This window comes from Erythrolamprus reginae, chromosome 6, assembly GCF_031021105.1.
Source record: "Erythrolamprus reginae isolate rEryReg1 chromosome 6, rEryReg1.hap1, whole genome shotgun sequence".
Classification (NCBI taxonomy): Eukaryota; Metazoa; Chordata; class Lepidosauria; order Squamata; family Dipsadidae; genus Erythrolamprus; species Erythrolamprus reginae.
In genome coordinates, this window is record NC_091955.1 from 58,083,754 (window position 1) to 58,108,796 (window position 25,043).

The following is a 25,043-nucleotide window of genomic DNA, read 5'->3' on the forward strand; positions in this document are numbered from 1 at the left end:
ACCATCTTTTTTCGGCTTTGTTCTTTTTTTCAAATTTTTTGTTATTGCACTTGCGTGCATTGGAACCCATCCCTGGTAAAATGAGGACTCAGGTTGTTGGGGGCAATATGCTGACTCTGTAAACCTCTTAAAGAGGGCTGTAAAAGCACTCTGAAGTGGTATATAAGTCTAAGTGTTATTGCTATGGCTATTGCTATTCAGGTTAGAGATCTAATTAGATTATCTGATGGAATAATACAAAACAGTATGGTTTTAAATATACAGTGATACCTTGTCTTACAAACTTAATTGGTTCCGAGAGGAGGTTCGTAAGGCAAAAAGTTCGTAAGATGAAACAATGTTTCCCGTAGGAAACAATGTAAAAGCGATTAATGCGTGCAAGCAAAAAAAAATAAATCGCAAAAACGGCACTCCGCTGGCCGCCGCCGCCTGGCTGTCACCTTTTGAAAAAGCCAGGAGGGAGGTTCGGGAGAACACCAAGAAGCCCCCTGACTGTTTCAAAAGGTGAAAAAAAATGATGTTACAAAGAAAATCAATGGGGGAAAAAATCTTAATATTGTTTTAAAGCAGGAGTCTCCAGCCCTGGATCAACACCAAACCACAGCATCCAGCAACTGGTCCATGGAAACAAGTGAAGTGAGAAAAAGCCAGCACACAAAGCCACACCCCCTCTGGCCCATGGCAAAACCTCTCTCCAGAGAACTGGTCCCTGGTGCCCAAAAGGTTGGAGGCCACTACTTTGAAGGCTACAAATATATTATGTTAGATATATATTATGAAGATGATCGTCAGTATGAAGTAATGATTAAAGGCACAAAGCTAAAAACCAGAAGACAGAATTCAAGGCCTGCCTTAGCCATGAAGCCAGCTTGATAATTTTGACCAATCATTTGCTCTCAAGCCACTTCTGAAAAACTAAGAAAACTATATTTCTCCAGGAGAGTGCTAGGAGTCAAAATGGAGGTACATATGAATTCAAGTACCGGTACTTAATCTATTTTCTGTCCTAGGAACAACCTTCCCACAGGCCATGGACAGTAATGGTTAATTAAAATCTATCACATATGGTGAAATGTCCAGGCTGAGAAAAGCTTTCTTAAAATCTTGGAGTCAAAATTGATTCATCTTCATGGCCATCCCTTAGGCATTCATGAATGCAACAGAAAAGGTAAGAAGCATTTAAAATGACCTTGCAGAGATGATGAATTTAATATCATTTATATATCTTTACTTCCAGCCTGCTTGTTTCAGTGTCATGCTTGATGGTGAGACCTGAGTTCATGGAGTCTTATCTGTGGTCTATAGGTGTAATAAAGATATTTCCCAAATATATCCTTTGGGTTTTTCCTTAGAAGCAACATATTTGCCTTTGGTTTTTTTTTTAAAGAAGATATAGAACCAGGATATTTTACATTTTAAGACATTGCTGCAAAAGTTTGAAAATAACCTCCTTCCCTTTTAAGGGACCTTCCCATCCCCATGGGTACCATTTATATTAGAAAGTATCTCTCTTACATATTTTGCATCAGCCCATCCACTCTTTGGGGACCACATCTTTCCTTCACCAATGAGTCCCAGGGCAAGATGGGAAAGAGGCGCTAAGTCTCCACTGGCCCCAACAGTCCCTTGCTCTGGAATGTAAGGCAGGCAGGATGCTATGGAGGAAAATTATTTTCATTAGAGCTTCTCTTTGTAATACAGCATTTTGTCTCATCATCTTTAGCAGAGTACTTTAATGATAGTTCCCACTGAGCAGGAAGGCAAACCAAAATCACCCGGTTTTCTTTCACTATTCACTACCACCATCCTAGGTTACCAGGGTGTCCACCATACAGGGGTCATAAATAAGTCAAGGTGGCAACATATATATATATATTAAAAAAACAAGTGGAACTTAGCCATCTCAACTTATTTATTTATTTTTATTTATTTTGTCCAATACAAAATACATATTGAAGAGGATAGACATGAAGTATTATATAAGAAAAGATATAAAAGTAGAGGAGAAGATATATGAAAGGAAGAAAAGATATATGATATATGAGATAAGGAGAGACAATTGGACAGGGGACGAAAGGCAGGCTAGTGCACTTATGTACGGCCCTTACTGACCTCTTAGGAACCTGGAGAGGTCAATCGTGGATAGTCTAAGGGAGAAATGTTGGGGGTTAGGGGTTGACACTACTGAGTCCGGACCGGTAATGAGTTCCACGCTTCGACAACTTGATTGCTAAAGTCATATTTTTTACAGTCAAGCTTGGAGCGATTAACATTAAGTTTGAATTTGTTGCGTGCTCTTGTGTTGTTGTGGTTGAAGCTGAAGTAGTCATTGACAGGCAGGACGTTGCAGCATATGATTTGATTTGCAGCATATGATATGATTTGCAGCCTATGATTTGAATCATATGACGTTGCAGCATATGATTACACAGCAAGATTTTAAATCTTGCTGTGTAATCAACCCCACCTAAGTCTCCCAAAGCACCTCAAGTGCCACTATTTCCTGTCTTCCCCACAATTCATCAGTAAACCCAATAAAAAGTTAATTGTTATTTTGGTGAGAGGAACATGTTTACATGCATTTTTCTGGTGGAAGATGGAAGGGGGGGGGGCTGTTTGTGTTTTTAAAGTGCTGAAAAGGAGAGCCATAAAGGAGAGCCATAATGACCGAATATATAATAATAGCTATTATTATATTTCCTTTTAGCAAAAGATACTAAATGCCACTACATCGTGGTGATCTTGGCTGGCTGGCTGGCTGGCTGGGAAATGAAACTTCTGCTAGAAAACAGCCAAGCTTCAAGAAACAAACAATTGAAGCCTGTGCTCCATGTATTCTCTACTAGAAATATGTGGTTATCATTATGTTAGAGCATTATAAGATATAAGTAATATTGATGTTGGCAAACATGGCTCAACTCAAGCATTCTATTGTTTTATTCAAAGTGCAATCCATTGCTTTAAAGACAAAGAAAAGAAAGATTGTGTTCTCTTTTTCATAGGAGATTCTTTGCTCATTAGTAGGAACTTTACTTTCTTCCAAAGGATAACCATTGTACAGTGTTCCCTCGATTTTCGCGGGGGATGCGTTCCGAGACCGCCCGCGAAAGTCAAATTTCCGCGAAGTAGAGATGCGGAAGTAAATACACCATTTTTGGCTATAAACAGTATCCCAAGCCTTCCCTTAACACTTTAAACCCCTAAATTACAATTTCCCATTCCCTTAGCAACCATTTAGATTATTACTCACCATGTTTATTTATTAAAGTTTATTTAAAAAATGTTTTTTAAAGGCAGACAAAAGTTTGGCAATGACATATGACGTCATCGGGCGGGAAAAACCGTGGTATGGGGGGAAAAACCACGAACTATTTTTTAATTAATATTTTTGAAAAACCGTGGTATAGACGTTCCGCGAAGTTTGAACCCGCGAAAATAGAGGGAACACTGTATTTGAAATACTGAAGCCTGGGGATAAAAAAATTAGGAAAATACTTATCATGTTACCATTAAATGCTTCAATGACTTGCTGTAGAGTTTCTAATGAAAGTCCACTGTATCCTTTGGCTAGGACATTTATCCTCAGAGCTAAGAGCATACGGCATCTCTCTGGAATCAAAGGCTTCCCAACCCCTGAAATGAAAAAGTTCATTTTAAGATTATCAGGATGAAAAGAGGTCATGAAATAATTAGAAATGAATCCTCCATTACCTGCAGAATGTGACCGGACCAAGTTCACTTGCAGCTCCCTCAGAGAGAAAAGAGAAGAAAATAGTCAGTTCAAACTATATTATGAAATTAGATTTAATGCAAAAAAGTTTTTAAAAAACAAATAAAACAATGGAAATTATTTCACTACATTAAAAATAGCTTTGGCTCAGGCTGACCATTAGAAATTGTCTATATTTTCTACAGTTTTTTTTTTTACAGAGTTTAGAATGAAATAAAAGTGACATACTGTAGCTTACTGTTTGGAATAACAGTCCGTGCAAACTTCCCAAAACCTGTTGTGATTCCATAGACAACTGAAAGAAACAAATACTTTATATTTTTTATTATTATTATTACCAGTATTTCATTTCAAGAAAGAGGCTTAGATTGTCATATTTACTGTGATCACTTTTCAAGTAGGGTTGTATAGGGCCCTGCAATCCAGGGCCATCTCAATCTACCATTTATAAAATTGTATGTGATAGTGACAGCAATAAATGAAGAAAAAAGTGTGAATGCTGGGGTCACTACTATCACTATTGTTCATTGCAGCTACCTGCTTTCTTCCTCTCAAAATGCTTTATAACCAGAACAATTCCCTTAGGCCTGTGCATATTTATCCTTTGGCTGAATCATGCAGCACACATATTAGACCATCTGAAAAGATGAAATCACGGATGAAACACTATCTTCATGCTACTTATCATACCAGTGAGTTATTGTATTGATGGTCATGGCAGCTGCATTCCCATTTTCTAACTTTCATTCTACGCCAATGACTGCAACATAATTCATTGATTATAATACATTTTTATTGTTTTATATTAAGGATATGTTTTCTCTTTTTCTACAGAAAGTGGCATTTATTCCCAATTGAATGTATTTCGCATCAGGGCACCAGATCATAGGTGGTATTCAGCAGGTTCTGACCAGTTCTGGAGAACCGGAAGTGGAAATTTTGAGTAGTTCGTAGAACCAGTAAATACCACTTCTGACTGGCCCTGCCCCCATCTATTCTCTGCCTCCCGAGTCAAAGCTGATTGGGAGGAAATGGGGATTTTGCAGTATCCTTCCCCTGCTACACCTACCAACCCATGTCATGTCCACCAACCCACACCCACAGAACCGGTAGTAAAATTTTTGAATCCCACCACTGCAGCAGATGCAAATTCAGTTCTATTTCTATTACTATATTGCTATGATTTTGCTTGTTTTAGAACAAGATTGGTTAGGGGATTTTGTTTGCTCTCAAGTTCTAGGAACACAAAGTAAGAAACAGAAAAAGAAAAATATTGGCCTGAGCTCCCAGAAAATCATTTTATAAAATGAAAGCAATGGTTACCTCTTTGTTCACTTATAATACTTTCAATAACATCTCTGGATTTTTTGACTCTAATTTCAGCTTCAGGAGTAAGCTGGAAAAAAAAGTTATTACTTATTTTGCGTTTTAAATGTGGGTAAAGGACAAAAATATCAAAATCTCTCCAGATATTTACCTTGATTTTATACAGCCCCTTTCCTAAATTGACCAAATCTTCTGTTGTCAAACTATTTCCATCTAAATAAAGATACTGAACGAAAGAACTGTGTTAGAGAGAATAACATGGCATCCATAATGAGAACCAACTGTAATCTGTGGGGTTATTGCTAATTCTTGTACACACTCAAAGGCATTGAAGTGAAACAAGCAGAGTTTCTCTTTCATTTTTATTTCTTTAATTTTGATATTTTCTTCTTCCTGGAGGATGACACCACATTTTGTAAGAAAAGAATAAAAACAATCTGAAACTGAGCCATTGTACTAGTAGAAACTATTTTCATGTCATTAAAAAAATGTTACATTCAAAAGGCAGGGTTTTAGACTATTAAACTCTTAGATTGCAATGCTTTTTCCCAGCATCATTTTTAGAACTGTACAATCAACCAATTTACTAGACTTGATAATATTAGGAATGTAGCTTCTTCTGTTCATTCAGAAATACCAGTAATTCCCACTGTTTTTGGTTGACCAGAACCTAGATGTGCACACAGAAGTGTGTCATACTGTTGTGGTGGTAATTTATTACTGGAACACCAACGTTTTTAGAACAGTATTGGAAAATTAAGAAAACAAGGAAGGCTGCATATTTATAGCTTATAGTTTATTAGATTTGTAAGCTGCCTCTCTCCAAAGACTCATCATCTAAATCATCTAAAAGAAGAAAAAACAAGCATTGGGAGAGAACAGGGAAGCAAACACATTTGGATTTATATTCCAAATTACTGTAACATATATTATGAAGCAGACTTTAATTTCAGGTCCCCTTAGTGCAGTAATGGCGAACCTTTCTTCGTTCTTGTGCCAAAAGGGGAGAGCCTTTGGAATTATGCCCACACCCATAATTCCATGCATGGGCCCCCAGCATGTGCGTGTAATCCCCCTGTTCCCAACATGCAATGACACACATATTTTTCACTCTCCCAGTCCCTAGGCTTTATAGCCTTTCTAGGAGCCTGAAGAGAGCAAAAATGACCTTCCCCATCACTGAGAGGCCCTCCAGAGGCCAGAAATGGCCCATCTCAAGTTGGGAAATGGGCCATTTCTAGCCTCTGGAAAGCCTCCGGGTGTGTGTGTGTTGGAGAAGGGTGTTTTCACTCTCCCCAGGCTCCTAGAAAGTCTCTGAAGCTTGAGGAGAGAAAAAAAAGGAACTTCCGGTTCAACCGGAAGTCGGCAAATGGAATGTTTCTGGCCTCTGCATGACCTCTGGGATGGTGGGGAAGGCTCTTTTCATCCTCCCCAGGCTCCTTAAAAGGGTCTGGTATTGAGGAGAGCAAAAATGGGCCTTCCCCACTTCATCCAGAGGCTGGAAACAGCCTGAAAATCAGCCTCCCAAAAGGCCCAAAAATCAGCTCTTGAGCTTGCGTGCCCACCAATACTGCTCTGTGTGCCACTTGTGGCATGCATGCCATAGGTTCACGGCACTAAAATATGGCCATTCTGGCTGTGATGCTGTTAATTTGATCACATGTGGACATTAAATTGCTGAAGGCTATGCTAACTTTTCATAAGCCACTATTCCTCCATACCTGTTCCGGTTCTCTATATCTGTTTTTGTATCTATATCTGAAAGAACATATAAGGAAAACAAACATGGCAAGCTGGTGGTTCACATTTAAGTAAATTTCAGAGCATTTATTTTACTTTTGTTCATTTAAACTTCTTTTAGGCTACTGTTATCAGCAACAGAAAGAGTACAATTATGCACTGAACTAAATCTTTTCAACCTTGGAATCTTTTAAAAAATATAAATCTGAGAGATTTTTCAAAGGATACAAGTAAACAGCTTCTGGTTGAGACGGAATAAAATCTGGGGACATTACATCTCCTTGTATCACTGGAGGAAAAAGTTTATTAATCATAAATACACAATTTTCTGCATTTCTATGTCCAGGTAAGTTATACCTTAGTTATCTTTCTTTGCTAAGAAATATATTCTGCATATTCAGAATCAGGCACACTAAGTTCACTGGGAATTGTGTGGCATGTAATCTTCAATGTAAATTTTCATCTTCATCATCATCATCCATTTGAATAATCCAAACCTTATTACGCCATTTCCCCTTATCTCTTTATATTTTCTTTTTTCTTGATCCCCTTATTTATTTAAAAGATTTGTATGGCCATCCATTTTAGAACATCACTTTGAGCAGGTTGCAACAACTAAATAAAAAAACAGTAAAAAAAGCCCAGCCAATTCACAATTTCCCATATCTACCCCAGAAGAACCTGGGGGGAAAACAGCTCTCTATGCTATTTTTATAGCAAACAGACATATACAACAATTGTATCAGATATATTTCTTATTGCACATACCTTTCTCATAGAGGTGAGGATGGGCATTATGGAAAAAGCAGTCTAATTTATATTGTTAACAATAAATACAGAAGGCCAATGTGAAAGCATAAGCCTCAAAACCAAACCCCTGTATCAAAAACTGATTATCAAAAGCTTGATACGGTAGCTAAAATAGTGAGGAATGATAAAGGACAAACAGCACAGGGACAAAATCTGGGATGTTATGTTGAATGTGACATCAAAACCCCCAGTTTAGTTCAAATATATTTTCCTTCAGATCATGAATAAGGAAAATACATGGTTTGCATACCCCTTCTAAAAATGCTTTAAAGATACAGTGATCCCTCGTTTTTCGCGGTGGATGCGTTCCAAGACCGCCAGCGAAAAATGATTTTCTGCAAAGTAGAGGAAAGATATTTTTGTATGTACTTAACGAGTAATTCAGCTGCGAGAGCTATTGTGGGATTACCTAGGTTTTCCCATGTCTCTCCAACACTCCGTGGCCTGCACTGGCTGCCGATCAGTTTCCGGTCACAATTCAAAGTGTTGATAATGACCTATAAAGCCCTACATGGCATCAGACCAGAATACCTCCGAGACTGTCTTTTGCCGCACGAATCCCAGCGGCCCATAAGGTCCCACAGAGTTGGCTTTCTCCGGGTCCTGTCGACTAAACCAGTGTTTCCCAACCTTGGCAACTTGAAGATATTTGGACTTCAACTCCCAGAATTCCCCAGCCAGTGAATGCTGGCTGGGGAATTCTGGGAGTTGAAGTCCAAATATCTTCAAGTTGCCAAGGTTGGGAAACACTGGACTAAACAATATCGTCTGGTGGGCCCCAGAGGAAGAGCCTTCTCTGTTGCGGCCCCGGCCCTCTGGAATCAACTCTCTCCAGAGATCAGAACTGCCCCCACCCTCCTTGTCTTTTGTAAATTGCTTAAGACCCACCTATATCGCCAGGTATGGGGGAATTGAGACATCTCCCCCAGGCTTATATAGTTTTATGTATGGTATGCTTGTGCTGTATGTTTTTCAAATAATGGGATTTTAGATACTGTATTTTCTTTTAAATATTAGATTTGTTCATTGTACACTGTTTTATTATTGTTGTGAGCCGCCCCGAGTCTGAGGAGAGGGGCAGCATACAAATCTAATAAATAAATAAATAAAACCCTCCTTGTATTATTAACAACCCACCGCTACTGACCACTGAAAGAGACCGGCTTCTCTCAGCTACCGCGCGGGCTGAAGAAAGCCACCACCGCAGTTCTCTCTCTCTCTCTCACACACACACAAACCATCCCTGCCCCGGCGTTCTTTTCCTTTTGAAAAAACCCGTGAAGCAGTGAATCCGCGAAAGATCAACCGCGAAGTAGCGAGGGATTACTGTATTTGAAAGTAATTCAGACTAAAATACCATACATTTAAAGATAAACATGCTCCTGATGCTGCCTTCTCAGGAGACCAGACTATATTACTTCCTGACATCTTTTCCCTTTTTGACCATTTCAATTTATGAAATATATCATTTCTCTTTGATGCACACAAGATATTTTCAGACCTGTAATGTGTAGTTTGCTTACCAACTTCCACAAATTCATTGTCCTCTAGGACATCCTCCAAGGCATCGTCGTGGTCCAGCAATCCAAGTCCTTTGCAGCATCGTACATAGAATGCTACTTCTTCCACTGAAGCAAACCCTCCATTGTCAGGCTTGTTTTTGACATAACGCCTCAGAGCTTCTTTTCCCAGCCATTGCACTGTGTTTGTCCCAGTTTGACAAGGGACAGTGAGCCATTCGCCTCGGACATGCACCGTGTACCTTGGCATGCCTGACTTCAATTCAGGGTTGTCCTGCTACTAGAGAGCTTCAGTTTAAGGCTAAGCACCTCTCTGATCTACATTCTGCAGCACAAACCACCTGACTGGCTTCTACTGTCCCAATCAGGAGACTAAAAAGCCACCCACCCACCCGGAGGTTCCTGGGTTCTGCAAACAAATCAACATATGTACATAACCAAGTAACTGATAAAAGAAAAAAGAGAAAGTCTTTGTAAATTAAATTAGCTGTACTGTTTCATTTTTGTTCTTGTAAGAACTACTTCCTAAACTCAAGTGGTTCCAAACATTTGACTCAGATAATGATCTGAATTCAAACTTTTTCCTGGTGAATTTGATTTTCTATTAATTAAAACATCCCATGTGAATTTAAAAATATTACCCACGCATCCACTTTCAAAGTTTTACCTACTTGAATAGCTAACGTTGCTAATGTCTTCAGATGTATTCAATCTCAAAAAGCTCTGAGATAATACTTATTACAAAAATATACTCAATGAAGGGCTAACAAATTTTTTACTACCACACTGTGAACGTGGCTTATGCAGGACGCCCTGCATTTTCTTTCAACATCTTTCACTGCAAATTGGATACTCTGGGGTGGAGAGCTCCATTTTCGCTATCCCGCTGCATTCCCCCTATGCGGGCAGCAGCCCACCCCTGAATACACTGCTCAAAAAAAATAATTTCCCTTTTAATTGTATTCATTTATATTACTATAAACAACTTAACTATTTTTAAACAATGATATACACTGCTCAAAAAAAAATAAAGGGAACACTTAAACAACAGTCTCAAAATGGGTGAACAGTGCAGTCAGGCAGTGGGGAAAGCAAGTAGGATGCTTGGCTGCATAGCTAGAGGTATAACAAGCAGGAAGAGGGACATTGTGATCCCGCTATATAGAGTGCTGGTGAGACCACATTTGGAATACTGTGTTCAGTTCTGGAGACCTCACCTACAAAAAGATATTGACAAAATTGAACGGGTCCAAAGATGGGCTACAAGAATGGTGGAAGGTCTTAAGCATAAAACGTATCAGGAAAGACTTAATGAACTCAATCTGTATAGTCTGGAGGACAGAAGGAAAAGGGGGGACATGATTGAAACATTTAAATATGTTCAAGGGTTAAATAAGGTCTAGGAGGGAAGTGTTTTTAATAGGAAAGTGAACACAAGAACAACGGGACACAATCTGAAGTTAGTTGGGGGAAAGATCAAATGCAACATGAGAAAATATTATTTTACTGAAAGAGTAGTAGATCCTTGGAACAAACTACCAGCAGACATGGTAGATAAATCCACAGTAACTGAATTTAAACATGCCTGGGATAAACATATATCCATCCTAAGATAAAATACAGAAAATAGTATAAGTGCAGACTAGATCAGCGTTTCCCAACCGGTGTGCCGCGGCACACTAGTGTGCCACGAGACATGGCCAGGTGTGCCGCCAAGCTCCAGCTGGGCGGGGCGCTGCCGGTACTTCCGTCCTGGGGCTCCCGCTCGCAGCTGTCCCCCGGCTCCTGCTCGATGCCGCGGTTTTCGGCGCTCTCCTGCTGGGCCCCAAAGAAGGAAGGCAGGAAGAAGGAGAGCTCCATTCTTCGTGCCTTTTTCCCGCCTTCCTTCTTTGGGGCCCAGCAGGAGAGCGCCGAAAACCGCGACATCGAGCAGGAGCCGGTTGACAGCTGCGAGCGGGAGCCCCAGGACGGAAGTACCGGCAGCGCCCCGCCCAGCTGGAGCTCCTCTGGCGTCGACGGCAAGTGTCCTTTGTGGCCCGGCGGGAGGGCACTGGCGATGGGAGCGGGGTGGTGGTGGCCGCAGCGGCCGCAGGCAGTCGCGGGGAGATGGCGGCGGCGAGAGGGAGCGCTCTCTCTCTCTCTCAGCTGACTGCAAGCGGGAGCCCTGACGGTGGTGGTTGGACGTGCTGCTAGACGTCGTACATGCTGGCGCTGCGGGCCTGGCATATACGGTGTCCAGCAGCACGTCCAGCTGCCGCCGTCAGGGCTCCCGCTTGCAGTCAGCTGAGAGAGAGAGAGAGAAAGAAAGAGAGACATATAAGAGAGGCAGAGAGAGAAAGAGAGACATAGCAAGAGAGGCAGAGAAAGAGAGACAGAGCAAGAAAGAGAGGCAGAGAAAGAGAGATAGAGAAAGAGAGAAAGAGAGACATAGCAAGAGAGGCAGAGAGAGAGAAAAAGAAAGAGAGACATAGCAAGAGAAAAAGAGACTTAGCAAGAGAGGCACAGAGAGAGAGAGAAAGACAAAGAAAGAGAGACATAGCAAGAGAGACAGAGAGAGAGAAAGAAAGAGAGAGAGATAGCAAGAGAGGCAAAGAGAAAGAGACATATAGCAAGAAAGTGAAAGAGAGAGAGCAAGAGAGAGAGAAAAAAGCAAGAGATAGCAAGAGAGACAGAGAGAGAGAGAGAGCAAGGGAGAGAGAAAGACATAGAGGAAGGGAAGGAGGGAGAGAGAAAGAGAGCAAAAAAGAGAGGAAGAAAGAAAGAGGGATGGAGAGAGAGAAAGAAGGGAAGGAAGGAAAAGAGAGAAAGAGGGAGAAATAGAGCGAAAGGAAGAGAGGGTTTTTTTGTCCAAACTTTTCTTTAGCCTGCCCCCCCCCCTTTCAGTGTTCCCCAGGATTTTGAAAATATGAATAATGTGCCGCGGCTCAAAAAAGGTTGGGAAACACTGGACTAGATGGACCATGAGGTATTTTTCTTCCGTCAGACTTCTATGTTTCTAACAGAATATAACTCCAAGTAAATCAAACTTCTGTGAAATGAAACTGTCCACTTAGAAAGCATCACTGATTGGCAATCAATTTCACATGCTGTTGTGCACATTCAACTTTGTACAGAACAAAGTATGCAATGAGAATATTTTATTCAGTCAGATCTAGGATGTTATTTGAGTGTTCCCTTTATTTATATGTCTGATATTAAGTATATTCAAGTAAAGCACATATACAAAACCCAAGTTATTTAGATGACGGACCTCTTCCTTTTTTGTTATGCAAAGAACCCTAAGTTTTAGTCTCTAGCATGTACCATTAAAAACAAATTGGGTTCAGAGTTGCTTGGAATTCCGATTGCACCAAGCAGAACAAACATTACTCAACTCAGCCATATTTTTGTGTACAGTACTACAAAATGACATTCTTTTGGGGTGTTGATAAAAGGAAGCAATAATGCGAACTTCTGGCTTGATCTTCATCTCTTCTGTTCTTCTGCCAGGAATATACAAACCTTTAAGGCACTTAAATATATGACTATGCCTTCTGCTAGGTATATACAAACCTTTAAGACACTTAACCCATCTAGGCACTTTATTCCCCCTTCTTTGTGTTGATCATCAAATGCAACAGCAAAATCTCATGTTATGTTGGTAATAAAAAATGTATGCATGCACAATCACAAGCCAATAGTTTTGTATAAATAAATTAGTCCACCTTCCCAAATTCACTACCATTCTATAGATGAAGTCATTCTGAAATGAGCTTAGAATTAGGAGTTAGAGTTAACTACAATTAAGTTGTAGTTTTCTGTATGGGTACATTTTGAAATAATATAAAAGATTACCCTAATGACAAAATCAGTATCGATCATAAAATAACTAGGGTAAAGCAACAACCTTTAGACTTCAGCCCAAACAGAAGTCATATGTATAGTAGGCCTATTAGTATTAATCATTAATCCAAATGTGAATATACAATCTTTAACTAATATCTGTTACAGATTTCTCTGGTGTATTATTTCACATTGAAATGCAGCTCGGATTAGAAAAAAAACCCCATAAAAGAATAAATATGGCTATGGGGAAACAGATTGAAATTTCACTATAGTACATGGAAACTACAATTCTTTATACATGCAATACAGTCTTATGGATTTATTTGGAAATGGCACAGGAGGGATCACTATTAATTTCCTGTTAGCTCTGTTTTATCTTTCTTCCATCACTGCAGGAAATAACACACTTTTTTGTCTAGGCAAAATTCAGCATGTTTCTAAAAAAAAACAACTCATCACCTTCCATAAGCAATAGGGAGAAACAACAAAGGATGACAGCTATAAATCTTCGAAAATTAAAATATGGTTGAAAAAATATTTTAAAACATTAGAGAATTGTGGCTGCATCTCAAGTGTCACAAAAGACCAATATATATCTGTACTCTCTCTCTCTCTCTCTGTGTGTGTATACGTGCATGAGTGTATCTAGCCCTCTGCTAATCTGCTTAGGTTGAATAGAAATAGGAAGCACATACAAACAATCTGTCTCCTATCATTTCAACCTAAAAAGAACTAGAAGAGGGCATGCTCTGAGACTCTTGTCAAAACCATGATATTTTGTTAGACCCTGCAATTATGGCTTTCCAGCAGTACAGGTAGTCCTCAACTTACGACCACAATTGAGCCCAAATTTTTTGTTATTGAGTGAGACATTTGTTGAGTGAGTTTTGCCTCATTTTATGAGCTCTCTTGACACAGTTGTCAAGTGAATCAATGCAGTTGTTAAATTAGTAACAAGGCTGTTAATTTAATCTGGCTTCCCCATTTACTTTGCTTGTCAGGAGGTGGCAAAGGTGATGACAGGACCTCAGGATACTACAACTGTAAAAAAATATAAAACTAGTTGTCAAGCATCTGAATTGTGATCACGTGAAAGCTAGACCGACATTGTTAAAGAAAGAATATAAATCAGAGATTGTTTTATATGTTCATTGTTTATTTCACTCTTCTGATTAAATCAATGATTATGTTATTAAGTATACCAACATAAAGGATACAAGGACTCAAAAAGCTAATGTTAATACAGTTTCAATAAAGTCCACGAGTACTTATATTTGTTGTGGTAAAAGTACAATTGGTGTAGCAAACTAGAAAAATATAAGGATTTTTTCCCCCTTGGTTTTGCAGAAAGTGTATGGAGCAGAAGTGCAAAGCTTTAGAAAATGTAGAAAGGGATTCTTTGTTCCAGGTTCAGAACACAATGTAAAGTAAGAAAGCAAATGAGATCTACCATGATTTTATTTGTATTTTTTTGTCAAAAGGGTGGAAAATAGCAAAATTTTCTTATACAAGGTCAGCACCATGAACTCTGCAGAAGTTAGGCTGTTAGGCCCAGGTCTTTGGATACCAACATTGCAGTCACTGGATGCATAGATATTTTGTGCTGCTGGAAGGCACTGGTGGCTTGGTCGCGTGATTTTTCAAATTTATAGAGATCCCTATAAAAAATTCCACATAACAAAAAAAAAAATGTTTTAGCACTTTTGCTTTCATTATCAGTACAGTGTTCCATATAATTAAAACTAGAGTGCAAACTAAGTAGGATCATATAGTTTATCTACTCCATTTGGAGTATATTCAGAGTTTTGAGAAACATGCTACATGATAAATAGGAGCAGATTTGCATGGAATCTGTTTGGAACTTACTTAGTTACATCCTTGTCTAATGTGGAGAATTTATATTATTTATGTAAAATATGTATATACATCTGCTATTGTAAAAATCCCAAAGTGGAGTGATAGGTAAAACAAAACAAGGTCTCAGCTAGTCTAATCATGTAATTAAATCAAAATCATATTTTCAAAATGTCTCATTATATATATAAATTGCTCTGACTGTTAAGAGTGCTTGCTTCAATCAAATGTGATCATCAATATGTTTAATCTCCAGTTACAGAATTATTTTAAAAAGTCAAAATTTCACAGCCAAATTTAAGAATATTTAAGTTCTCCTATATCAGTAATGGCGAACTTATGGCATGGGTGCCACAGGTGGCACACAGAGCCATATCTGCTAGCTCATGAGCTGTTGCCCCAGCCCAGCTTCAACATACATGTGTGTGCCATCCAGCTGATTTTTGGCTCACATAGAGGTTCTGGGAGGGCATTTTAGGCTTCCAGAGAGCCTCCGGGGGAATGGAGAGGGCGTTTTTACCTCCTTCCGCTTCATGGAAGCCTTTGGAGCGTGGGGAGGGTGAAACATGAGCCTACTGGGCCCACCAGAAGTTGGGAAACAGGATATTTCTGGCCTCCAGAGGGCCTCGGGAGGGGGGGGAAGGTGTCTTCACCCTCCCATGGTATTGAATTATGGGTGTGGGCACTCACGCATGCGCGATAGTGCACATGCACGCTCTTTCGGCACCTGAGGAAAAAAAGGTTCGCCATCACTGTCCTTTATAATGGGCGTCAAACTTGCAGGGTCACATTGGCATTCCGTAATATTTTGTGACATTTTCCCCATTTGTGGAGTTGGGGTGGGCGTGGTCTGCATGTGTTGCATCTGGCCCATTGGCCGCCAATTTGACACCCCTGTCCATTTGATCTTATAAAATCTGCTATTCTTTAGAATGTATTAATGATTTTAGTTTTAAAATGACATTATAAAACAGCAATGTCAGCTTTATAAAAAAGGTTGCTAACTCTTGCTCCATCAACATCCAGGTTGTGAAATTTGTATTGCTTGGCATATGAAAAGAAATAGACTAAACAGCAGCTATTAAAAATTGCATATTAAGATAGTTCATAAGGGATATATATATATATTCGCATTATAATTCTGATACAGTGTTCCCTCGATTTCCGCGGGGGATGCGTTCCGAGACCGCCCGCGAAAGTTGAATTTCCGTGAAGTAGAGATGCGGAAGTAAATACACTATTTTTGGCTATGAACAGTATCACAAGCCTTCCCTTAACACTTTAAACCCCTAAATTGCAATTTCCCATTCCCTTAGCAACAATTTAGATTACAGTATTACCCACCATGTTTCTTTATTAAAGTTTATTTTAAAAAAATTATTAAAGGTGGACGAAAGTTTGGTGATGACATATGACGTCATCGTGCAGGAAAAACCATTATATGGGGGGGGAAATGCAAAGTATTTTTTTAATTAATATTTTTGAAAAACCGTGGTATAGACATTTCGCGAAGTTCGAACCCGCGAAAATCGAGGGAACACTGTACTGGTGATTTTGAAAAAGTCAAAAATGTCATTTAAGTCAATGATCATGAAAACATTTTGACATTTGTCTTACTTGAATAATGGGCGAGTAAATTTCATGCGGCCTTGTTCAGTAGCCATCTTTAGAGCTAGAGGGATGGCATCTTCCCACTTTGCTTGAATGCAGAGGCGGAGCCATCTGAAAGGTAGCAAGATGAAGTTCATTTCCCTTTTTATTGTATTCATTTATATTACTATAAACAACTTAACCATTTTTAAACACTTATATATAAATCCTTTTTATATATAATTAATAATAATGCAGATTCTACAATATGCTATTCCTAAACAATATGCTATTCTTGAGCCTAAGGAGAAGGGCGGTATAAAAAAATTGAATTAAATAAACAAACAAACAAATAAATTGAACCACTACGCAAACTTAGCGCCGCCGCCCGGCTGTCACCTTCGCAGAAGAGCCGCGGAGCTGTCAGCCGGTCGGGAGGCTCAAACGGAGGTGGGGAATCCCAATAGGGAATTCCAGGGGCAGAGCTTTGACGTCACGAAGACGTCCTTCCTGGAGTCCACGTTTCGGCCAGCCAGGGTGATCCAACAGAAAAAACATATTATATATATTGGGTTTCTTCCTGTGTAGGATTTAGAGATTTCTGGCAACATTTCGACGAGGTCCCACTCGTCATCTTCAGGCTAGTGCTTCTGTCCTTGTTCTAGGGCGAACAGAACAAGGACAGAAGCACCAGCCTGAAGATGACGAGTGAGACCTCGTCGAAACGTTGCCAGAAATCACTGAATCCTACACGGGAAGAAACCCGAATATGCCAAGACCTTCATACCTGTACCTGTGAAAATCTATGAAAACATATTATATATACATATATATATACACACACACACAGATATTCAGTTACAAAAATTTAATTGGCACACAAGAAAAGCTTTAAAAATGATAATTTGCTCCTAGCGGTAAGGTTTAAGCAAGATGCATAAGCAATCTTGGCAAGATATTCCTTACACAGACATATTTTTAAATGTTTTATCCCCTAAAGTTTTATAACACACTAGACATATGCTTTTAACTTCTCCCTGGGCTTTCTTAAACACACACACACCGTCAATTTGCTTTATTCTACAACAGGGGTATCAAACTCATGTCATGGCAGCATCACATAACGTATCGGACTTTCCCCACCTTTGCTAAACCAGGCATGGGCATGGCTAGCAGGCAACACATCTGGCCTGTGGGCCAGGATTTTGACAGCCCTGTTCTACAACATCCATCAAATCAACATATTGATAGTGTTTTTCAGTGCTTCATGAACAACTAAACTAATATGTAAGACTCTTGCACATAACATATAGACCAGTGATGGCAAACCTTTTTTCCTCAGGTGCTGAAAGAGCATGGGCCTGCGCTACGCACATGTGCGAGTGCCCCTAATTCAATGCTTGAGGAGGGCGAAAAGCTTCCCCGCCCCCTGGAGGTCCTCTGGAGGCTGGAAATAGCCTGTTTCCCAACTTCTGGTAGCCCCAGTAGCCTCATGTTTTGCCCTGCCCAGGCTCCAAAGGCTTCCTGGGTGCCAGGGAAGGGTAAAAACGCCCTCCCCATCCCCCTGGAGGCTCTCTGGAAGCCGAAAACGCCCTCCAAGGGCCTCTGTGCGAGCCAAAAATCAGCTGGTCAGCACACACAAGCTGGAGCTGAGCTAGGGCAATGGCTCGCGTTTGAGAAGATATGGCTCCATGTACCACCTGTGCCACCCGTGCCATAGGTTCGCCATCACTGATATAGATAATGAATAATCAAACTGACAAATCAAAATTTAGAATTTTAAAAACTTGCAGCACCCTCTACAGCAGTGTTTTTCAACCAGTGTGCCGTGGCACACTAGTGTGCCGCGAGACATGGTCAGGTGTGCTGCGAAGCTCAGCAAGAGAGAGAGAGAAAGAAAGCAAGACAGAGAGAAAGAAAGCAAGAGAGAGAGAAAGAGAGAGAAAGAAAGCAAGAGAGAGAGAAAGAAAGCAAGAGAGAGAGAAAGAAAGCAAGAGAGAGAGAAAGAGAGAGAGAAAGAAAGCAAGAGAGAAAGAGAGAGAAAGAAAGCAGGAGAGAGAAAGAGAGGCAGGGAAGGAGGGAGAGATAGAAAGAGAGCAAAAAGAGAGGAAGGAAGGAAGAAAGAGGGATGGACAGAGAGGGGAAGGAAGGGAGAGAAAGAGGGAGAGAAATAGAGCGAAAGGGAGGGAGAGAGATAATTTTTTTGTCCAAACGTATTTTATCCCCCCCACTCCCCCCCCCCCCGCTCAATGTGCCCCATAATTTTGCATATGTAAAAAATGTGCCGCAGCTCAAAAACGGTTGAAAATCACTGCTCTACAGATTAGACAATTTTCATTCTAGGCTTAACAAATTTAGGTGAGTGACTGTCAAGCCCATAGATCATTGCCCTTCCCTTTCCTCCCATTTGGAATGTTCATTCTTATCTCTTTAAACCCCATGTTGCTTGCTGAAGACCAAAATAGGAAATTGTGGTTGAATTGTGGCCAATTTATAAATAACTTTTAAATTTGAAAACAAGAGACTGGAAACAAAGCACTGAAGTCAGTACATGAGGATGAAACAAAGAAAAAATATATTAATCCTGATGTAATGATGACTTATTTAACTATAAGCTTAATAGTCTAGTTAACAATGTTTGTTGGGATCAAAGTAAGCATATTAAATCTGCAAAACATTTCTAACTAAGCAGATATAATTCATCATTTAAAGGAGCCTAAGTACAAAACAAAACAAAAGTATCATTTTCCAACTTCCCAGATGTGATGCTCTCATTCTTGAACAGCTACTTACTTTTAGATATTTGTTTCCATGTCTAATTTGATCTCCATCATGAGAGATTTAGGTCTACGTGCAATGGGACTAAGTAGAAAAAATGATTTGCAACTATTTCTATATTTGCAACGAACCTGAATCTGATTTCGGAATTGTTTGTTGCATTGAAGTCATAGATTTCCTGCATTCGACTCACATGGCTCACTGGAAGAGGATTCTATGAATTTTGAAATGGGATGTACGCATGAGAAAGGGAAGGACAGACAAGGAGGAAAAGGAAATGGAGAAAAAACCCACAATAATATATATTTAGTTCTAAGTAACAATGACAGTTTCTAAGCCGTTCTAAGCAGAATTTTTAAGGAAATTCACTCATTCTGTTGTAGAAAAGTGCAGTTCACAGCAGATAATGATATTATTACACAACTTTTGCCTTTGGTCTATATTCATTAAATAGAAATAATAAAGTTAAGTTACCAATTTCTAGCATTGTTTCTTTTGGCGTCCAATCTATTTTCCTCAGTCTTGCTTGTTCTGATAGTTACCAACATACCCAGAGCCCTTTCTAAACTAACATCTATATTAAAAAAACGTTGGTTAATTTGTAATGTAAGTCCTTGCCTTATGCTTACACAAATAAGGAAGAAGGAAACAAATGAAACAATTTAACGAAAAGCTTCCCTGAGCTGATCATTCCCCATGTTTGTGAATGAAAAGAATAATACTTTTCTCACTATTTATACATTGGCATAATGCAAAAAATAACATTATGCAACTGCATCTTATATGCCAGTTGCACCTGTTCCTGAACCAGGGGCTCTACTTATATATCACAATACATTAAGCCATTAAAGCGATGACAAATGTATGAGTACGGTATACATTTGTCATCGCTTTAATGGCTTAATGTATTGTGATATATAAGGAATTGCCCTTGAAGAGCATCCAGGAGTTGCAGCTGGTGTAGAATGTATTGGCATGGGTTGTCATCAAACAGAACACTTTACTCCTCAGCCCCACGAACAGCATTGGTTCCATGTCAGTGATGAAATCTAAAAGTTTTCTATGGGTGTGGCTTGGTGGTCATGTGACTGGGTGGTCATGGCTTGGTGGTCATGGTCATGTGACCAGGTGAACTCAAAAACCAATGTTCACACTTAAAAAACACAAAAGCAACACAACTGAGTCTCACACACACAATGCAAAAGCAGCTGACTTCACACAAAGTGGCTCCTGCAACAAGCAGAAAGCTCACTGACTGAGAACTCAAAAATGAACTCACACTTTGCACACAAAAAAAATAGAAAAACTAGACAAATGACTCACACACAATACTAAAGCACACAAAATTATCCCTGCAACAAGCAGGAACCTCACAGAGCCACAAAGAGCTCGAAAAACAACTTTCACACTCTACGTAAAGCGTAAATGCAGAAGCGGGTGGAATTCACACGAAACAGCCCTTTCAACAAAGCAGAAACCTCACAGTCACAGTTCCAGAGAATAGGTAGTTTTTAAAAAATGCTTTAAAAAGTATTTTTTTTTTTTAAAAAAGGTTCCTTCTCTACCGTTTGCCAAACAGCTGAGAATTGGGACTTTAAAAAAAAAAACTTTTAAAAGCATTTTTTTACTATCAGATCTGTGGAATAGGTAGTAAAATGCTTTTTTAAAAGGTTTAAAAAGGTTTTAAAAAGCTGTGACAACCAGTTGTGCCACTGGATCATATCCTTCAGGATTGGGTGGCATAGAAGTCGAATAAATAATAATAAACATGTAAAACTTTTTTCTTTTTACTTTTTAAAAGCATTTTTACTACCGGTTCGGATAACTGGAAGTATTTGTTACTAATGGTTTGGGCAAACTGACCAGAACTGGTAGCATTTCATCCCTGTTCAGGACCCAATTTAAGGTACTGGTTATGACTCTTAAAGGCCTAAATTGGCCCTGACCCTCCCAGCCTTTAGGAAGACCTGAAGACATGAACTGAAGTAGAATGAATTCTGCTGATCATGATTTTCTGTTGTTTTTTTTTAATTGATTGTGCATAAATTATGTTTGTATACAGGTAATCCTCAACTTATGACCACAATTGAGCCTCAATTTTTTGTTGTTCAGTGAGAAATTTGTTAAATCTATTTTACGACTTTTCTTGTCTTATTTGTTAAGTGAATCGCTGCAGTTCTTAAATTAGTAATACAGTTGTTAAGTGAATTTGGCTTCCCTCATTGACTTTGTTTGTCAGAAAGTTGCAAAAGGGAACTCTGGGACACTGCAACCATCATAAATGTGAGTCATTGGTCAAGCATCTGAATGTAAATCATGTGACCATGAGGATGCTGCAACAGCCATAAGTATGATGAAAAATTGTCACAAGTTCCTTTTGTTGGTGCCATTGTAACTTCAAACGATCCCTAAATGAATATGTTGTAAGTCAAGGACTACCTGTATGAGTTTTTATCTTTTTGCCTAGTTGTGACTTTTCCCAGAATCATTTAGACGAGATGGGTAGCCGAACAATTTGAATAAACATTCAATTTTCCAAATTAATGAAACCAGAGGTCTCCAACATTGGCAACTTTATGACTTGTGAACTTCAACTCCCAGAATTCCTCATGCTGGCTGAAGAATTATGGGAGTTGAAGTCCACGAGTTGTAAAGTTGCCAAGATTGGAGACCCTTTGTCTAAACCACTAGGTTCATGCCATATTCCTTGGAAAAAAACCTTCTTTTCAATGTCTCGCTGAACACACATACGTTTAAATGACAAATGACTGGCAACCACTTACCTCCAACAGCAGGAGTACAAGGAACTCAATTAGTTGGTGAGAAGATAGATCTTTTATATCAGCTGAGCTGAAAGAACCAAGATCACTTTCAGTGGCCTAAAGGAAGCCAAATTGAGAAGAAATGTGAAACACACAAAAGCAGGGATATACAAAGGAGCTCATAGTTTCTAAAATACCAGAATCTACATTCAGAAGGATTTCATTTATCAAACCTCACTTTGGTAAATAAGGATCAGACACCAAGGACTTCAGTTTTCTTTAAAGACAAGAAATGTTTTTCTCTGACATACTTACAGAGTTATAAAGATAACAAACATTTTAAAAAAACATATGCAAAGGCAAGATTAGAACATACTTCCTACTGAATGTGTAACATATTCCAATTGCCATAAGGAAAATTAAAGCCTTACTTCCACATAATTATGAACAACTTTAAATCATAGCATTATGGCAAGCACTTATTTCTATTAAGTGAATTCATGCAATATCTCTCACACTCATACTATCCCCCCCAAAAAATACAGAAAGAAATAATGTTCAAAACAATCTAAAACAGCAGTTAATGAAACAATATTTCAATATAAATTTATTTGTTTATTATTAATTAGATTTCTATGCTGCCCTTCTCGAGGTGACTCAGGGTAGGTTGTCAACAATCTTGTATTAAATTCTGCACTATGCTATGTGGAAGTCAATGCAAAATGGAACACTAAGATAACACTGGACCAACATATAAAACCTTTTTTGTATAAGAAGTCATTAACTCACTTTGATCCATCTTTGGCTCAAGGCGACACAAGCATTTGATAATGTAGTGTCATATCTAATGATGGGGAAAAAAGAACAGGATTTGTTTACAAATGTAAAAGTATGTATGTGCATGTTCATCCGCCTGAAATTACATGTTTATTTTTGACATATGCCTAATGCTACACATGCATTGAGCAGTGTATGTAATATAAAGAACTTCACTTATAATATGTAGAATTTTAAAAAAATAATTCCAAAATATTTTATAGCTATTTAGATATAGATACTTGATTTTTGAATAATATTGGCAATATTGATTTTTAATACATTTTTTATTTTTCTACAAAACTATTCTATATGTACCATATGTACCAACTATTCTATGTGTACCATTGGATCATGTAAAAAATAATGTGTCCTATATTCTTCTAGTAATCAACTAAATGCTCATGTTAGCATAACAAACAAAAGATCCAAAGCAGATAATGTGGGTTTTTAAAAAAATCAAACATCTTTATTAAGCAATAGCTTTAAAAATAAAACTAAAAGCTCTGACTATAAATAAGAAAATGGGGAGAACCTCTAGAGGAAAACTCTTACTCAGGTTTTACTGGTGGCATACCAGGAGTATGCATCCATGCATTCCAGTCAACTTTGTTAAGAACATTAACCTAGGAAAAAAATGACATCACGTTAGCCAAAATGTTGGCAGTGAACCAAAATTGCTTTTAAACTCATATCAATTTCTTACAATGTAACATACCCCACTTTTTTTAAAAAAAGTCACCAAAGCAAATTAAATGTAGTTGAATATGTAAGAAATCATCAAGTCTCCAGATTCCAAGATATAGATTTTACTCATAATGAATAGAATACAATTTAGTCATTAGCAATTAAAGCATGGGTTGACTTTGCTGGATGCAGGCCGGGATAAATATTTAAATAATGTGTTTTATACCTATTTCTTCAAAAGTAATACTATTCTGATCCCAAGCCATATAATCCTGAATAGTATGTGAATTAAAATTATTGTGCCGCTTTTCTTTATCATTTTACATTCCCATGATAGAATCCTCATAATGGCATATTTTGCTTCAACATATTTGTCGGGTAGTTTGAGCCCCTTTGAAGAAATTAGCCTTTGTTTTAATCAATTCATGACCTATATTTATATTACTAAAATTCTCATGTCTGTAACTTTTAAGTGGGGGAAATGGGGCATCTTACAAATTGGATAAATAAATAAAAAGCAAAGTGGTTTATTGAAAGGATTGTGTATAAAAAAGTTTGATTTCATTCCATTCCATTCTTTTAGTTTGAATTGTAAGTAAAATCTTGAATTATAAGAATAGCACCTAACCTTATCCTTGAAATAGGAGTAGAGGAAATTCTTCCAGTCTTCAGTCACTATACTCTTGTATGCAAACTGTTGGACGTATGCTCTCAAAAACCCAATGAAGACATCTGTGACAATATGACATATATCAATCAATAGTAGAATGTCTAGGTTAAAGAAAGTAATGCAGTTTTAAAATAAATTAATACCTGGTCCACCAAGCAGCTGCTCCAGATGAAGCAATAAAGCAAAGCCTTTCTCATATGGAACAGAAGAATAGGCAACATCGGGGTCTACTTCCTTCAAATTAGGGATCAAATTAGTCACTTCATTTGTGCTTCCAAGGTTATTAATCTAGAAAACAGTTATGAAAATCAAGATTTTCTTAGCAGCACACTTTACACAACTACTCTGCAAGCTGCTTCGACTACCTGTATGGTTTTGGGTGGGATTCTTCTTTTTCAAAAGTATATTTATTTTGTTTTATCATAGAAGATAAAATACAAAACAGAAAAACAAAATAAATGCCTATGTCCAGCATTAACAACAAAAAAACAATACCAGTGTACCAAAAAGGAGAAAAGGAGATCCAAATACAGTAATACCTCATGATACGAACTTAATTGGTGCAAGGAGGAGGTTCGTAAGACGAAAGGTTCGTAAGACGAAACATTGTTTCCCATAGGAAACAATGTAAACTCAATTAATCCGTGCAACCAAAAAACCCCCGCAAAAAACCGGCTTTCGGCGACTGCTGGGAAGCCGCGCAGCTGTTTTAAAAGGTGACAGCCGGCCTGGGGGGCTTCCCAGCACCCCCCCGAACCTGGGTTCGGGGTTCGGGGGGTGCTGGCAAGCCCCCCAGGCCAGCTGCGACCTTTTAAAACACCCGCGCCGCTTCCCAACTGTCTCCTGAAGCTGAACGCTAAAGCCGAACTTCCGCGTTCGGCTTCGGGAGACAGCTGGGAAGCGGCGCGGGTGTTTTAAAAGGTCGCAGCCGGCCT

At 38.8% G+C, this 25,043-nt stretch overlaps 2 protein-coding genes across 3 annotated transcripts in view; both read right to left on the reverse strand.

Moving 5' to 3' along the window:
• Positions 1-9,479, reverse strand: part of HAL (histidine ammonia-lyase) — a 29,574-nt gene extending 20,095 nt beyond the window's left edge. The window contains exons 1-9 of one of the 2 annotated variants that reach the window (XM_070755884.1): positions 9,130-9,479; positions 7,025-7,085; positions 6,778-6,814; positions 5,208-5,282; positions 5,054-5,126; positions 3,959-4,025; positions 3,712-3,749; positions 3,508-3,633; positions 1,516-1,655 (exon numbers count right to left, since the gene is read on the reverse strand). In XM_070755884.1, coding sequence (XP_070611985.1) covers positions 1,516-1,655; positions 3,508-3,633; positions 3,712-3,749; positions 3,959-4,025; positions 5,054-5,126; positions 5,208-5,282; positions 6,778-6,814; positions 7,025-7,085; positions 9,130-9,376 — 864 coding nt within the window. In that variant the 5' untranslated portion in view covers positions 9,377-9,479. The remainder of the gene's footprint in view (positions 1-1,515; positions 1,656-3,507; positions 3,634-3,711; positions 3,750-3,958; positions 4,026-5,053; positions 5,127-5,207; positions 5,283-6,777; positions 6,815-7,024; positions 7,086-9,129) is intronic. The other variant, XM_070755885.1, reaches the window with a different exon arrangement.
• A 4,607-nt stretch (positions 9,480-14,086) lies between these two features.
• The window catches only part of LTA4H (leukotriene A4 hydrolase), a 29,795-nt gene continuing 18,838 nt past the window's right edge, over positions 14,087-25,043 (reverse strand). Inside the window, exons 12-19 of the mRNA XM_070755859.1 lie at positions 24,252-24,396; positions 24,067-24,170; positions 23,307-23,377; positions 22,725-22,779; positions 21,957-22,052; positions 19,305-19,387; positions 16,423-16,527; positions 14,087-14,609 (exon numbers count right to left, since the gene is read on the reverse strand). Coding sequence (XP_070611960.1) covers positions 14,489-14,609; positions 16,423-16,527; positions 19,305-19,387; positions 21,957-22,052; positions 22,725-22,779; positions 23,307-23,377; positions 24,067-24,170; positions 24,252-24,396 — 780 coding nt within the window. The 3' untranslated portion in view covers positions 14,087-14,488. The remainder of the gene's footprint in view (positions 14,610-16,422; positions 16,528-19,304; positions 19,388-21,956; positions 22,053-22,724; positions 22,780-23,306; positions 23,378-24,066; positions 24,171-24,251; positions 24,397-25,043) is intronic.